We start from the raw sequence: 12,986 nt of genomic DNA, 5'->3' as shown, positions 1-12,986 counted from the left end.
AATATTTCAGTCATCCCCCCACCCATCAATACGGATTTACGCCAGTGATCTCTTTAATACTTAGTAGTTTTTAAAATATTACATCTTATTCATTGTAAGCGTTTTGGGCTTAATGGGAAAAGCGCAGTACAAATAATAAGTAATAATAATAATAATAATAATAATACCGCATCATTTTCATGATTTGTAGGATGCGACGTTAATGATTGTGTCAATTACAGAGATAACCATTTATATTAAAATATTTTGTTGTATAATCAACAAATGTACTGCTTCGTGACATATTCACAAGTGGTACATGTACAGTCGATGTTCGAATCTTTTTCAGGTCTACTGTCCATGCTATATACAGTGAACATACAATTAATGATGCTTGAGACTGTTTGAGGTCTACTGTACATGCTATTCAAGTCAGTCAATGATATCAAAACTTTACTTACAAGTACATGTAAGTGTGTTGGCATTAATTGTCATTGCTTCCCAATGAAGCTTTGTGATTTGGGATCAATTAGATCAATTATCAAACAAATTTTAGCTTCCCCTAAAATGTCAGTGTCTTTCCCAGTGTTCTATGTCCATCCACTACAATACCCTGTCACATTTTTAAAACAGGCAAAATGCTAATAATTATTAAATAGTAAGCACATTCAGGCTTATAAGATCGCTTTTACTCCCAGGATTCATACTTTGACCAATAATTTTCTAACAATTTTCATTCAAATATTATGACCAGATATGGTATACAGGAATATTATATATAGTTGCTATGGAAAATGTGTTGCCTAGCAACTGTTTCTGTACATGGTTGGAACGTTGCTTGATATGTGATAGTAAAATTGGCACTTAGTAGTCAAAATATAGTTTTTAAAATGAAGAAAACACCCCCAAAATGGCGATCGCTAAGGTAAATATGTTACCTAGCAACTGTTGCCATACAAAGAGAGAACAGGTTGGCACCCCCTGCTAAAAATGTTCAGCACTGTTTACTCTGTCAGCCAAATTTCATGCTTGTACCATAATCTGAACAATTCTTAATATTTTTTGCACCGATCATCCAGACTAATACGTTTGACTGCCCTTCCCCGGACCACTAATACATTACCATTATAACAACCAAGCGGCGACATTCCACATTGCCTGACGAATACTAGGTGCAGTCGAGACATCGCAATTATAGTTTACTTTGAGGCAACATATCAAATCCTACAGCGATTTCTTTACTACCACGATGATCAACATCTTCCGCACTAATCTAGATTTACCTTCCATATTTGCATCTGTTCATTGTGTTCTTTCGAGCGTATACTTAATTCACAAGTTAAAATGCTTAAAACAATGGCTTCACATAAGAAATGTAGAATAGTGTGTATAAATATATATATATCATACAAATTAAATCCAGTATGCTGATTGGTCTAAATAACATCATGTGACCAAACATACATGTAGTCTCGCTGTTTTAAAATGATGTTGAAAATAAAATGCCCACTGAAAAATATATACTATTCTGTGATATAAATAAAATGGTGCACTATTCCGTCGATGACGTCACAGAATAGAAATAGATCCACAATCTCTTCGACCATGTTCATACGCACCGGTCAGCGAGGTGTCTATACGAGGCAAGTCCCGTGAAAGGACGGCGCAGGTTTTAATCAGTGATCCAGTGAGTGCGTGGCTTCAGGTTCAGATTAAAATTGATGAATTAAGAGTACAAGAACTAGTTTACCAAGATCTATCGTTCTTAATTATAAAAAATAGAATATAAAACAAATATACCAAGGCTTTATTTTAAAAGAATAGAAGGGACTATTCACCCTTGCTTTTACTTGCAAAATTGGTTTTTGCTAAAAATAGCAAATCGGACAAAATTATAATTCCCACTATTTTCATTCAAAGCCTGGTATATTTCTATAGTGGCTCTTTCATGCCCTTGTTTGATGACGTATTTTTGTTTCTTCACCATGTACTATTATTCCAGATTGAGCATCTTGAGGTAAAGTACATTGATCTCAGTCAACGTCTGTCTGCATCACGTGATCTCGCTCAGTTCATTTGTAGGATGCCTCATCTCAGGGATCTTTGTCTCGGTCAAGAATATGGAAACACCAGTCCCTCACTTCATGAAGAATTCTATTCAACTTTGTCATTATTAGCACCATCTGCAAAGGTATCATTTCCACCTTCTCAGTTTTTTTTAACGGAAATTAAATAAAAATTTGCCCAAATTAGTATAGCCACAAGGGATGATCATATTATTCTGATAATCATGATTTAATTTTACCTTCCATCCGTCCATATTCACATCTGTTTAATGTGGAATTTGAAACATATACATTTCTACTTTATACAAGGTTGATTATGCAGCTATCACCATGCATACATTATACGAAATTACCGGTTTTTCATTCTGTATGTTACATAATTTTAAGCCATGGTTATATGACACCTGATAGGTCCTTGTCATTTGGTTGGTTGTTTGATATCAATCATTCGGCCCATTTTACAATGACGTCATCAACCGTGCAATTTTGGATCCATACGATTTTGTCTATTGCACGCGCGCATGTTGTATGTACGCGACCAGTCAACAAATCAACATATTTTGAATCGAAATTCAGAAATTTCATATGAATAAATATATATATATGCAGATGTCATATAAACCACATAATGAACGTTAATTATCATTCGTGCAATGGGCAGAATACGCCATTCGGTGAAGGGTGAAATGAATGATCTATTCAACTCGGCCACGCCTTGTTGAATGGATCATTTTATCTTTCACCTCATGAAATATTCTGTCTATTGCACTCATTAACATTTGTATACTATCGATGTCTTCCAGCTCGACTCTTTTCCGCTGAAGGTAGAATAGAGTGTGGTGGTGGATGACGTATTTTGTTTTTTTCCATCATCTGTTACTACTGGTATTCCAGATTGAGCGTCTTGATATCACACGTATTGATCTCAGTTACCCAAATCCAAATATCAAAATATTGGTGCCTATGCAATATTATTACGTGATAAACCTGGTTTTGTTGAAAAATAGCTATTTAATATTGATTGTTATGGCGTCTTTACATTCTCGAGATAATTGGTGTGTATTACGATTTTGACCTTTGATCCTGAAGAGCTGGAAAAGGTCAATAAACTTTTAGAATATTGCAGTACAATAATTTCTGCACAATGCATTTCCATGAAGTCCCCAATAGTACCAGTCTATAAAATCCAAGTGGTAGAAAGACGTCTGATTTGCCCCCAAAATAAATGAAAATGGCTGCCATCGTGAGAATCTTTCATGATTAATCGTAATAGTATAAACACTGATCTGATCCTAGCACTAAAAAAAAACATGATTTAAGCATTAACCTTTCACTATTGCTATATCTTGTCATAATATCCATTTTAAAATTGAGATGTAAATTTTCAGATTTGACCTCTGCTAAGCTTTAGAGGTAAATGACCTGAATGTTCACGACCTTGAAATATCATACAATTGAAGTTTTGCATCATTTGTCATAATAATAAATATGGTTTTAGTACCAAAAAAAGGTTATTTGGTATTGACTTTCAAGGTACCCTGATATTCTAGACAGATTTGGTGTATCATAAGTCTGAACCATTGACCATCAAGAGCTGGCAGAGGTCAATGAACTACCATTTCAGAATATTGACAATATAATGTATTTACTGTTGTTTTACTGTTAGGATAATACTGCAAATAATTCCCGATTGTACAAACTTGAATAGGAGTGATATTCTGGCGGCAACTTGTTTAGGGCCCAAAATGTGTAAGGTCCGCGTCAACCTTGTTTAGAGTGTTTTTTTGCACACAGAATAACTCGTTTAGGGGGTGTGTGGAAATGATTTGGTCACGCATGTGTATAGCAATACATTTGACTGCCCCTCCCAGGGCCACTAATAATATACAGTACCATTATAACAACCAATCTGCGACATTTTACATTGCCTGACGAAGACTAGGTGCAGTCGAGACATGGCAATTATAGTTTACTTTATCGTGAGGCAACATATCAAATCCTACAGCGATTTCTTTACTACCACGATGATCAACATCTTCCGCACTAATCTAGATTTAATTTTACCTTCCATATTGGCATCTGTTCATTGTGTTCTTTCAAGCGTATACTTAATTTACAAGTTGAAATGCTTAAAACAAAGGCTTTACATAAGAAATGTAGAATAGTGTGTATAAATATATATATATCATACAAATTAAATCCAGTATGCTGATTGGTCTAAATAACATCATGTGACCAAACATACATGTAGTCTCGCTGTTTTAAAATGATGTTGAAAATAAAATGCCCACTGAAAAATATATACTATTCTGTGATATAAATAAAATGGTGCACTATTCCGTCGATGACGTCACAGAATAGAAATAGATCCACAATCTCTTCGACCATGTTCATACGCACCGGTCAGCGAGGTGTCTATACGAGGCAAGTCCCGTGAAAGGACGGCGCAGGTTTTAATCGGTGATCCAGTGAGTGCGTGGCTTCAGTTCAGATTAAAATTGATGAATTAAGAGTACAAGAACTAGTTTACCAAGATCTATCGTTCTTAATTATAAAAAGTAGAATATAAAACAAATATACCAAGGCTTTATTTTAAAAGAATAGAAGGGACTATTCACCCTTGCTTTTACTTGCAAAATTGCTTTTTGCTAAAAATAGCAAATCGGACAAAATTATAATTCCCACTATTTTCATTCAAAGCCTGGTATATTTCTATAGTGGCTCTTTCATGCCCTTGTTTGATGACGTATTTTTGTTTCTTCACCATGTACTATTATTCCAGATTGAGCATCTTAAGGTAAAGTACATTGATCTCAGTCAACGTCTGTCTGCATCACGTGATCTCGCTCAGTTCATTTGTAGGATGCCTCATCTCAGGGATCTTTGTCTCGGTCAAGAATATAGACACACCAGTCCCTCACTTCATGAAGAATTCTATTCAACTTTGTCATTATTAGCACCATCTGCAAAGGTATCATTTCCACCTTCTCAGTTTTTTTTAACGGAAATTAAATAAAAATTTGCCCAAATTAGTATAGCCACAAGGGATGATCATATTATTCTGATAATCATGATTTAATTTTACTTTCCATCCGTCCATATTCACATCTGTTTAATGTGGAATTTGAAACATATAGATTTCTACTTTATACAAGGTTGATTATGCAGCTATCACCATGCATACATTATACGAAATTACCGGTTTTTCATTCTGTATGTTACATAATTTTAAGCCATGGTTATATGACACCTTGATAGGTCCTTGTCATTTGGTTGGTTGTTTGATATCAATCATTCGGCCCATTTTACAATGACGTCATCAACCGTGCAATTTTGGATCCATACGATTTTGTCTATTGCACGCGCGCATGTTGTATGTACGCGACAATCAACAAATCAACATATTTTGAATCGAAATTCAGAAATTTCATATGAATAAATATATATATATGCAGATGTCATATAAACCACATAATGAACGTTAATTATCATTCGTGCAATGGGCAGAATACGCCATTCGGTGAAGGGTGAAATGAATGATCTATTCAACTCGGCCTCGCCTTGTTGAATGGATCATTTCATCTTTCACCTCATGAAATATTCTGTCTATTGCACTCATTAACATTTGTATACTATCGATGTCTTCCAGCTCGACTCTTTTCCGCTGAAGGTAGAATAAAGTGTGGTGGTGGATGACGTATTTTGTTTTTTTCCATCATCTGTTACTACTGGTATTCCAGATTGAGCGTCTTGATATCACACGTATTGATCTCAGTTACCCAAATCCAAATATCAAAATATTGGTGCCTATGCAATATTATTACGTGATAAACATGGTTTTGTTGAAAAATAGCTACTTAATATTGATTGTTATTGCGTCTTTACATTCTCGAGATAATTGGTGTGTATTACGATCTTGACCTTTGATCCTGAAGAGCTGGAAAAGGTCAATAAACTTTTAGAATATTGCAGTACAATAATTTCTGCACAATGCATTTCCATGAAGTCCCCAATAGTACCAGTCTATAAAATCCAAGTGGTAGAAAGACGTCTGATTTGCCCCCAAAATAAATGAAAATGGCTGCCATCGTGAGAATCTTTCATGATTAATCGAAATAGTACAAACACTGATCTGATCCTAGCACTTGAAAAAACATGATTTAAGCATTAACCTTTCACTATTGCTATATCTTGTCATAATATCCATTTTAAAATTGAGATGTAAATTTTCAGATTTGACCTCTGCTAAGCTTTAGAGGTAAATGACCTGAATGTTCACGACCTTGAAATATCATACAATTGAAGTTTTGCATCATTTGTCATAATAATAAATATGGTTTTAGTACAAAAAAAAGGTTATTTGGTATTGACTTTCAAGGTACCCTGATATTCTAGACAGATTCGGTGTATCATAAGTCTGAACCATTGACCATCAAGAGCTGGCAGAGGTCAATGAACTACCATTTCAGAATATTGACAATATAATGTATTTACTGTTGTTTTACTGTTAGGATAATACTGCAAATAATTCCCGATTGTACAAACTTGAATAGGAGTCATATTCTGGCGGCAACTTGTTTAGGGCCACAAAATGTGTAAGGCCCGCGAAAACCTTGTTTAGAGTGTTTTTTGCACACAGAATAACTCGTTTAGGGGGTGTGTGGAAATGATTTGGTCACGCATGTGTATAGCAATACATTTGACTGCCCCTCCCCGGGCCACTAATAATATACAGTACCATTATAACAACCAATCTGCGACATTTTACATTGCCTGACGAAGACTAGGTGCAGTCGAGACATGGCAATTATAGTTTACTTTATCGTGAGGCAACATATCTAATCCTACAGCATGTGCGGCGATTTCTTTACTACCACGATGATCAACATCTTCCGCACTAATCTTGATTTAATTTTACCTTCCATATTGGCATCTGTTCATTGTGTTCTCTCAAGCGTATACTTGATTGACAAGTTGAAATCCTTATAACAATGGCTATCTTCACATATAAAAACAACTCTTCCAATTCCCTGCATTCCACACAAATGTAGAATATTGTGTACGATATCCTTCAAATTAAATCCAGTTTGCTGATCGGTCTAAATAGCATCATGCGACCAAACATAGTCGTGCTATTTTACAGTGATGTTGAAAATAAAATAATGGCCACTGAAGGATATATACTATTCTGTGACGTCAATGATGGAATGGTGCACTATTCCGTCAATGACGTCGCAGATCGTGCAATCTGTGCTACCATGGTCCGACACACCAGTCAGCATGGTGTCTAGACAAGGCAAGTCCCGTGAAAGGACGGCGCAGGTTTTAATCAGTGATACAGTGAGTGCGTGGCTTCGGGTTCAGATTAAAATTGATGAATTAAGAGTACAAGAACTAGTTTACCAAGATCTATCTTTCTAAATTAAATAAAAAGTAGAATATAAAACAAATATACCAAGGCTTTATTTAAAAGAATAGAAGGGATTATTCACCCTTGCTTTTACTTGCAAAATTGGTTTTTGCTAAAAATAGCAAATCGGACAAATAATTCCCACTATTTTCATTCAAAGCCTGGTATATTTGTATAATGGCTCATTCAAGCCCTTGTCTGATGACGTATTTTTGTTTCTTCATCATGTACTATTATTCCAGATTGAGCATCTTGAGATAAAGTACATTGATCTCAGTCAACGTCAGTCCGCATCACGTGATCTCGCTCAGTTCATTTGTAAGATGCCTAATCTCAGGGAACTCCGTCTCGGTGATAAATATGGAAACACCAGTCCCTCACTTCATGAAGAATTCTATTCAACGTTGTCATCATTAGCACCATCTGCAAAGGTATCCTTTCCACCTTCTCAGTTTCTTAACGGAAATTAAATAAAAATTTGCCCCAATTAGTACAGCCACAAGGGATGATCATTCTGATAATCATGATTTAATTTTACCTTCCATCTGTCCATATTCACATCTGTTTAATGTGCAATTTATGTACACATTTCTACTTATACAAGGTTGACTATGCAGCTATGCAGTACTGGTCATTATACGAAATGACCAGTCTTTCATTCTGTATGCAACATAAAGTTTAGCAAAGGTTATATGACACCTTGATAGATCCTTGTCATTTGATTGGTTGTTTGATTTCAATCATTCAGCCCATTTGACAATGACGTCATCAACCGTGCAATTTTAGATCCATATGATTTTGTCCATTGCACGCGCGCATGTTGTATGTACGCGACAATTAACAGACAGAGCATATTTTGCATCGAAATTCATAAATTTCATATTAAAAAATCTATTTGTAGGTGTCATATAAACCAAATAATTAAACATATTATCATTCGTACAATGGACAGAATACTTCATTTGGTGAAGGGTGAAATGAATGATAAATTAAACTCGGTTACGCCTTGGTGAATTGATCATTTCATCTTTCACCTCATGAAATATTCTGTCCATTACACTCATTAACATTCATGAGTATACTATCGATGTAAAATAAGAAGGGGCAAGTCTTCCAGCTCGAATCTATTCCGCTGAAGGTAGAAAAGCGTGTAGTGGATGATGACGCATTTAGGTTTTTTCATCATCTGTTGCTACTATTGTTCGAGATTGAGCGTCTTGATATCACACGTATTGATCTCAGTCACCAAACTCCTACACACAAAAAATCGGAACTCGATGTTTCGAGTAAAGCCCTTAGAAACTCACACAGGCGGGTAAAATGCACTTGTACAAGGTGTATTTTTACACCCAAAGATGAGTATGCGGCAAGCATCACATACGTTACCGCATTGATGAGTTTAATTTCACTCAATGTCAAATAAATAAGATCACTTAAACGAGTATTCTCAACCGATGAAGAAAAAAGTGAGTAAGGAAGCTGAGTTAACGATGAAAATCATGTTAAATGAGTAAATCCACACGTCTAAACGCATCACTGAGTTTTCAATTAAAAATTTGGCATTTACTCATTGACAGGTTATCTCGCTCTTCGATGCAGTTTACTTGTCCAGTGAGTAAAATTATCTACGAAAATTAGTTTAACGGCCAACATCACACGTGAAACGCATCACTGAGTTTTCATTGAGTAATTTTATTCACGAAACTTTGTGCGGCGCGGCGCAGCTGCATGCATGCGATGGAGTCAGAGTTTGACTACTAAAATTATTCAGTCTTCACCGGTAAGTTTGTTTTATGTTAACCTTTTTATATGGAATTTTTACTTAAATCTGCTGTTGTTATTAATATTAACGGCATTATAGTAAAATTGGCTAAAACAGAAGACATATTGATGGGCATAGTTTGGTTCGTGTTTCCTTCCTAAACTTTTTTGTATTAGTCCCACTCGAGTAACTTTGTGTTATCAATTATACTGATCTAAGTCTTAGCCTAGGGCTAAGTCGGCATCATCGGCATGCATGAATGAGGATGATGATGATAATATCGGTAATGATAATGGTAATGACCATGACGATGGTGGTGATAATGATAATGTCGGTGATGATCATGATAATGATGTGTTTGCATGTATGATGTAGCTGTGAGAGCTTTTTATTGACATCATTATTGATAGAAATCTGAGTCAATACAGTGCTTTGACACTCAGCCTCCCATACTTTGTCTAACCGAGGCGAGGGGTGCAAAATACAGCAACTATTGTTCAGAAAACGATAAAAGCATAAAACTTGGCACAATCCTTCAACACCTCTGGTTGCTAGGTATCCAAATTACCCCCCCCCCACTAAAATCCTTTATTACCACCCCAGAACTAAACCAAATCAACTTCTGTAAGTATCGTAGATGACCCTAAACACAAACATGTCCCTAAAAATGTACGATGCCGTAAGTTTAAGATATGGTGCAAGATGGTATTTCCTTTGCAATTATTGCCAGAAATTGATTTACTATTTTATCTTAACTTATTGAATATTTCATAGTTGGTAAATATTCCAAGTATATTTTTTGTAATATTTTTGCATGCTCTATTCAGTTTTTGCAGGAGATGACAAGGGTGACAGGTGTAGCTGCATCTGATTGCTGTACAACATTCTCCAGCAAGCTGGAAGATTTGGCCCCATTTGTGTTAAACAAGTCCAAGAAAACATCTGTAATAGGTAATTGTGCTACCAAATTTTGCAGCATTTTCCACAGGGGAAGTTAGTTTGCAGGTTACTGTCAGGGGCCGCAGAACGGTTTTCAAAGTGGGGGGGGGGGCAGACCATGCTAAAAATCACAATCATATGGTCATTTTTACATTTTTGTACACGGTTTTGGAAAAAAGTGGGGGGGGGGGGCTGAAGCCCCCCCCCTGGTTCTACTCTGCCCCTGACTGTAATATCCTCCCCAAGCCCACACCCACAACCTCCCACTAACCAGGGACATTTATTTCTCAGTTTTGGGAGGAGAGAGGTAAACGTAAGATAAGTGATAATTTTTTGAAGCCAGAGGCCAGAGTTTAAATAATGATTTTGCTAAATGTGCTGTTTGTTGAGTATTTTTTTATTCTTACCTTGCAATGACTATTAAAACGTTATTAAATTCTGTTTCATATATCTATAGAATTGTTAAAATGGGGGGTGAGTACTCTCCAATGTTTTATGAAATTTATATCTTCATAATCAGATGTATTGCTTTGAAAATAGAAAAAGAAACATAATGCAACTTCTTTCCTAATTTTTTTTCAGAATATCAGACAGCAGCACTGATGGTTATGCCAGGTATTCTGAAAGAGAGCTTGTCTGTATTCATGGTTCAAGAAAATCAGGTCAGTCATTACTTTGTTATTTCTGCTTTGCTCTTCAAAAACTTTATATATCTTATGATCTTTCATTCCTTGAACTTTGACATTCTTAAAAAAAAACTTCATCATGGAATATATCTTCTCATGTTTGAGGGGTGTGGTTTTGATATTTCAAAATAGATGTGCATCCCTTTAAAGATTTAAATATTTAAAACTAGTTATTAGATAAGAGATCATTATATTATCCATGTTCCTTTCATAATCAGTGTCCAGACCTTTAGATCACCTACAGAAAAATGCTCTCTCATTGAAATATATACATGTTCATGTACAGTGTAACCTCATTTCTAATGATCAGCCTTCAGAATGATTGATTTTCAGAGTCTATGTAAAATGAATAAATATTTGTGTTTCTTATGGCAAAAAGTTCTTTAGATGGCTCATGGGATGGATCAGCCTCCTTGCTGATGAATATTTTGTAGTAACAGATGGAAAACGCTCTTCTTAATTTCATTTCTAACAATTTGCTTTTCCAATTCCTTATCCTGAGCTAACCAAGAATCTTGTACAAATTGCAGGAGGCATGTGGTTCCTTTCGGATGTCTGAAATTTATTTTAAGTTACGGGTTAAATGTACCAATCATATTACGATAACAATGTTTCATATATTTGCTTGTATTTCAGTCTGATCCAGAGCAAGTTCAAGCTGCTCAAACCAATGATGCATCCACACATCTAAGTGAAATGTGCCAATGATGGATATTCGATCATAATTATGTGAAGAAATTCAAGTCGCAAAAGACACCGTCTTTCTTGGAGGTTACGATGTTTGACTTAAAAAGTTGAAGCTTCTATGACCGACTATTATAAAGCTCATCAATCAACTCAAGTAGGCATGTCAACAAATTGGACAAAATGGACATTATGCCAGAGTGAGATCTGCCATAGATATCTTCTAAGAAGGGCAAATGCCCATTAGTGTATCCATATATTGAACAAAGGGATGAAGGACATTCCGTCAGGTATGAACAATTCATGTCGCTGTGCCAACGGATCTTCCTGAGGCATGGTGCATTTTCAATTGTGGCTTATATTGTGAAGCGTTCCAAAAATCTGTTTGGGATCACATATTAGTTTCCCCGCCAAATTTGACCCATTCAAATTAAAAATTTTCGCTTGAATTTTTGCCTTTAAAATATGGGGATCTGTAAATCAAAAGTTCAATTTGGCGACTTTGCTATTTAATTTCACATATTGTGCATTAAATTTAGTATATTTCGATTCATGGTAGTCATTTGGCAATCACATTCCCCCAGATTAGCTCGGGGCTGTCAAATGTTAATATTTTGGCAAACAATCTTGTTTTTGTTCAAATTAACTGGATAAAAATTTGAGGTCTCCATTTTCAAGTTCTATATTTATGATGGTATTTACCATTATAATCATTCCCAAATTCAAATTTTACATTCCATGATGGAGACAAGCATTTCAAACCTAACAATGAAAAAATGCATAAAGTTAACACTATCGTAATTGTAATCTCTATCACAGTCCTCGTCAGCTTCACGTCACTCGTCATATCCACCACCATCATCATCATTACCACGATGATGATGATTATGGATAGGATTGAGATAATTGTGGTGATGGTGTTGATGACAATGATGAAGATGGTGCTGATGACATTAATGATGATGATGACGATGTTGATGATGGTGATTACGATGCTGATGACTGACGCTGTTGATGACCAAAGTGATAGTGATGACGATGATGGTGTCTACTTTACACATTATGTTTATCATTGTTAGGTTCGAAATTGCTTGTGTCTCCATCATGGAATGTAATTCTTGAATTACTGAATGAGCATAATGGAAAAATACAATCATAAATATAGAACTTGAAAATCAAGGAAACTTGAAATAGTATCCGGCAAATTTGAACGAAAATAATCAATTTGTTTGCATTACATTAATGTAATATAACTCGGTAAAAAAGTGTTATGTTGATATCACGATAAATTATGTTGGAGCTCTATGTTTGGTAATTATTTAACATAAGTTTTAGATCACGTTTTTGTTACTGGTTTGTTTGTAAGAAAAAATTTCACATGGAAGAGCCATGAAAGAGAAATTGAAAATGAATGATGCCAGTAGAGCATTTATACACTTCTGATGCCTATCTTGATTGTT

The 12,986-nt window shown here is 35.4% G+C and overlaps 2 protein-coding genes across 2 annotated transcripts; both read left to right on the top strand.

Moving 5' to 3' along the window:
* Window positions 1-1,955: 1,955 nt before the first annotated feature.
* On the top strand, window positions 1,956-7,950 carry LOC121412721. The gene is made up of 2 exons (XM_041605494.1): window positions 1,956-2,170; window positions 7,698-7,950. Exons 1-2 carry the CDS (start codon window positions 2,063-2,065, stop codon window positions 7,923-7,925), a joined length of 336 nt encoding a protein of 111 aa, XP_041461428.1. The 5' UTR covers window positions 1,956-2,062; the 3' UTR covers window positions 7,926-7,950.
* Window positions 7,951-9,041: 1,091 nt separating this feature from the next.
* Window positions 9,042-12,513, top strand: LOC121412720. Its single transcript, XM_041605492.1, has 4 exons — window positions 9,042-9,235; window positions 10,045-10,168; window positions 10,739-10,818; window positions 11,479-12,513. Exons 1-4 carry the CDS (start codon window positions 9,188-9,190, stop codon window positions 11,548-11,550), a joined length of 324 nt encoding a protein of 107 aa, XP_041461426.1. The 5' UTR covers window positions 9,042-9,187; the 3' UTR covers window positions 11,551-12,513.
* The last annotated feature ends 473 nt before the right edge of the window (window positions 12,514-12,986 follow it).

This window comes from Lytechinus variegatus, chromosome 4 (genome assembly GCF_018143015.1).
Source record: "Lytechinus variegatus isolate NC3 chromosome 4, Lvar_3.0, whole genome shotgun sequence".
NCBI lineage: Eukaryota > Metazoa > Echinodermata > Echinoidea > Temnopleuroida > Toxopneustidae > Lytechinus > Lytechinus variegatus.
Note: the sequence above shows the minus strand (reverse complement) of the source record. Positions and strands in the feature narration are given on the sequence as shown.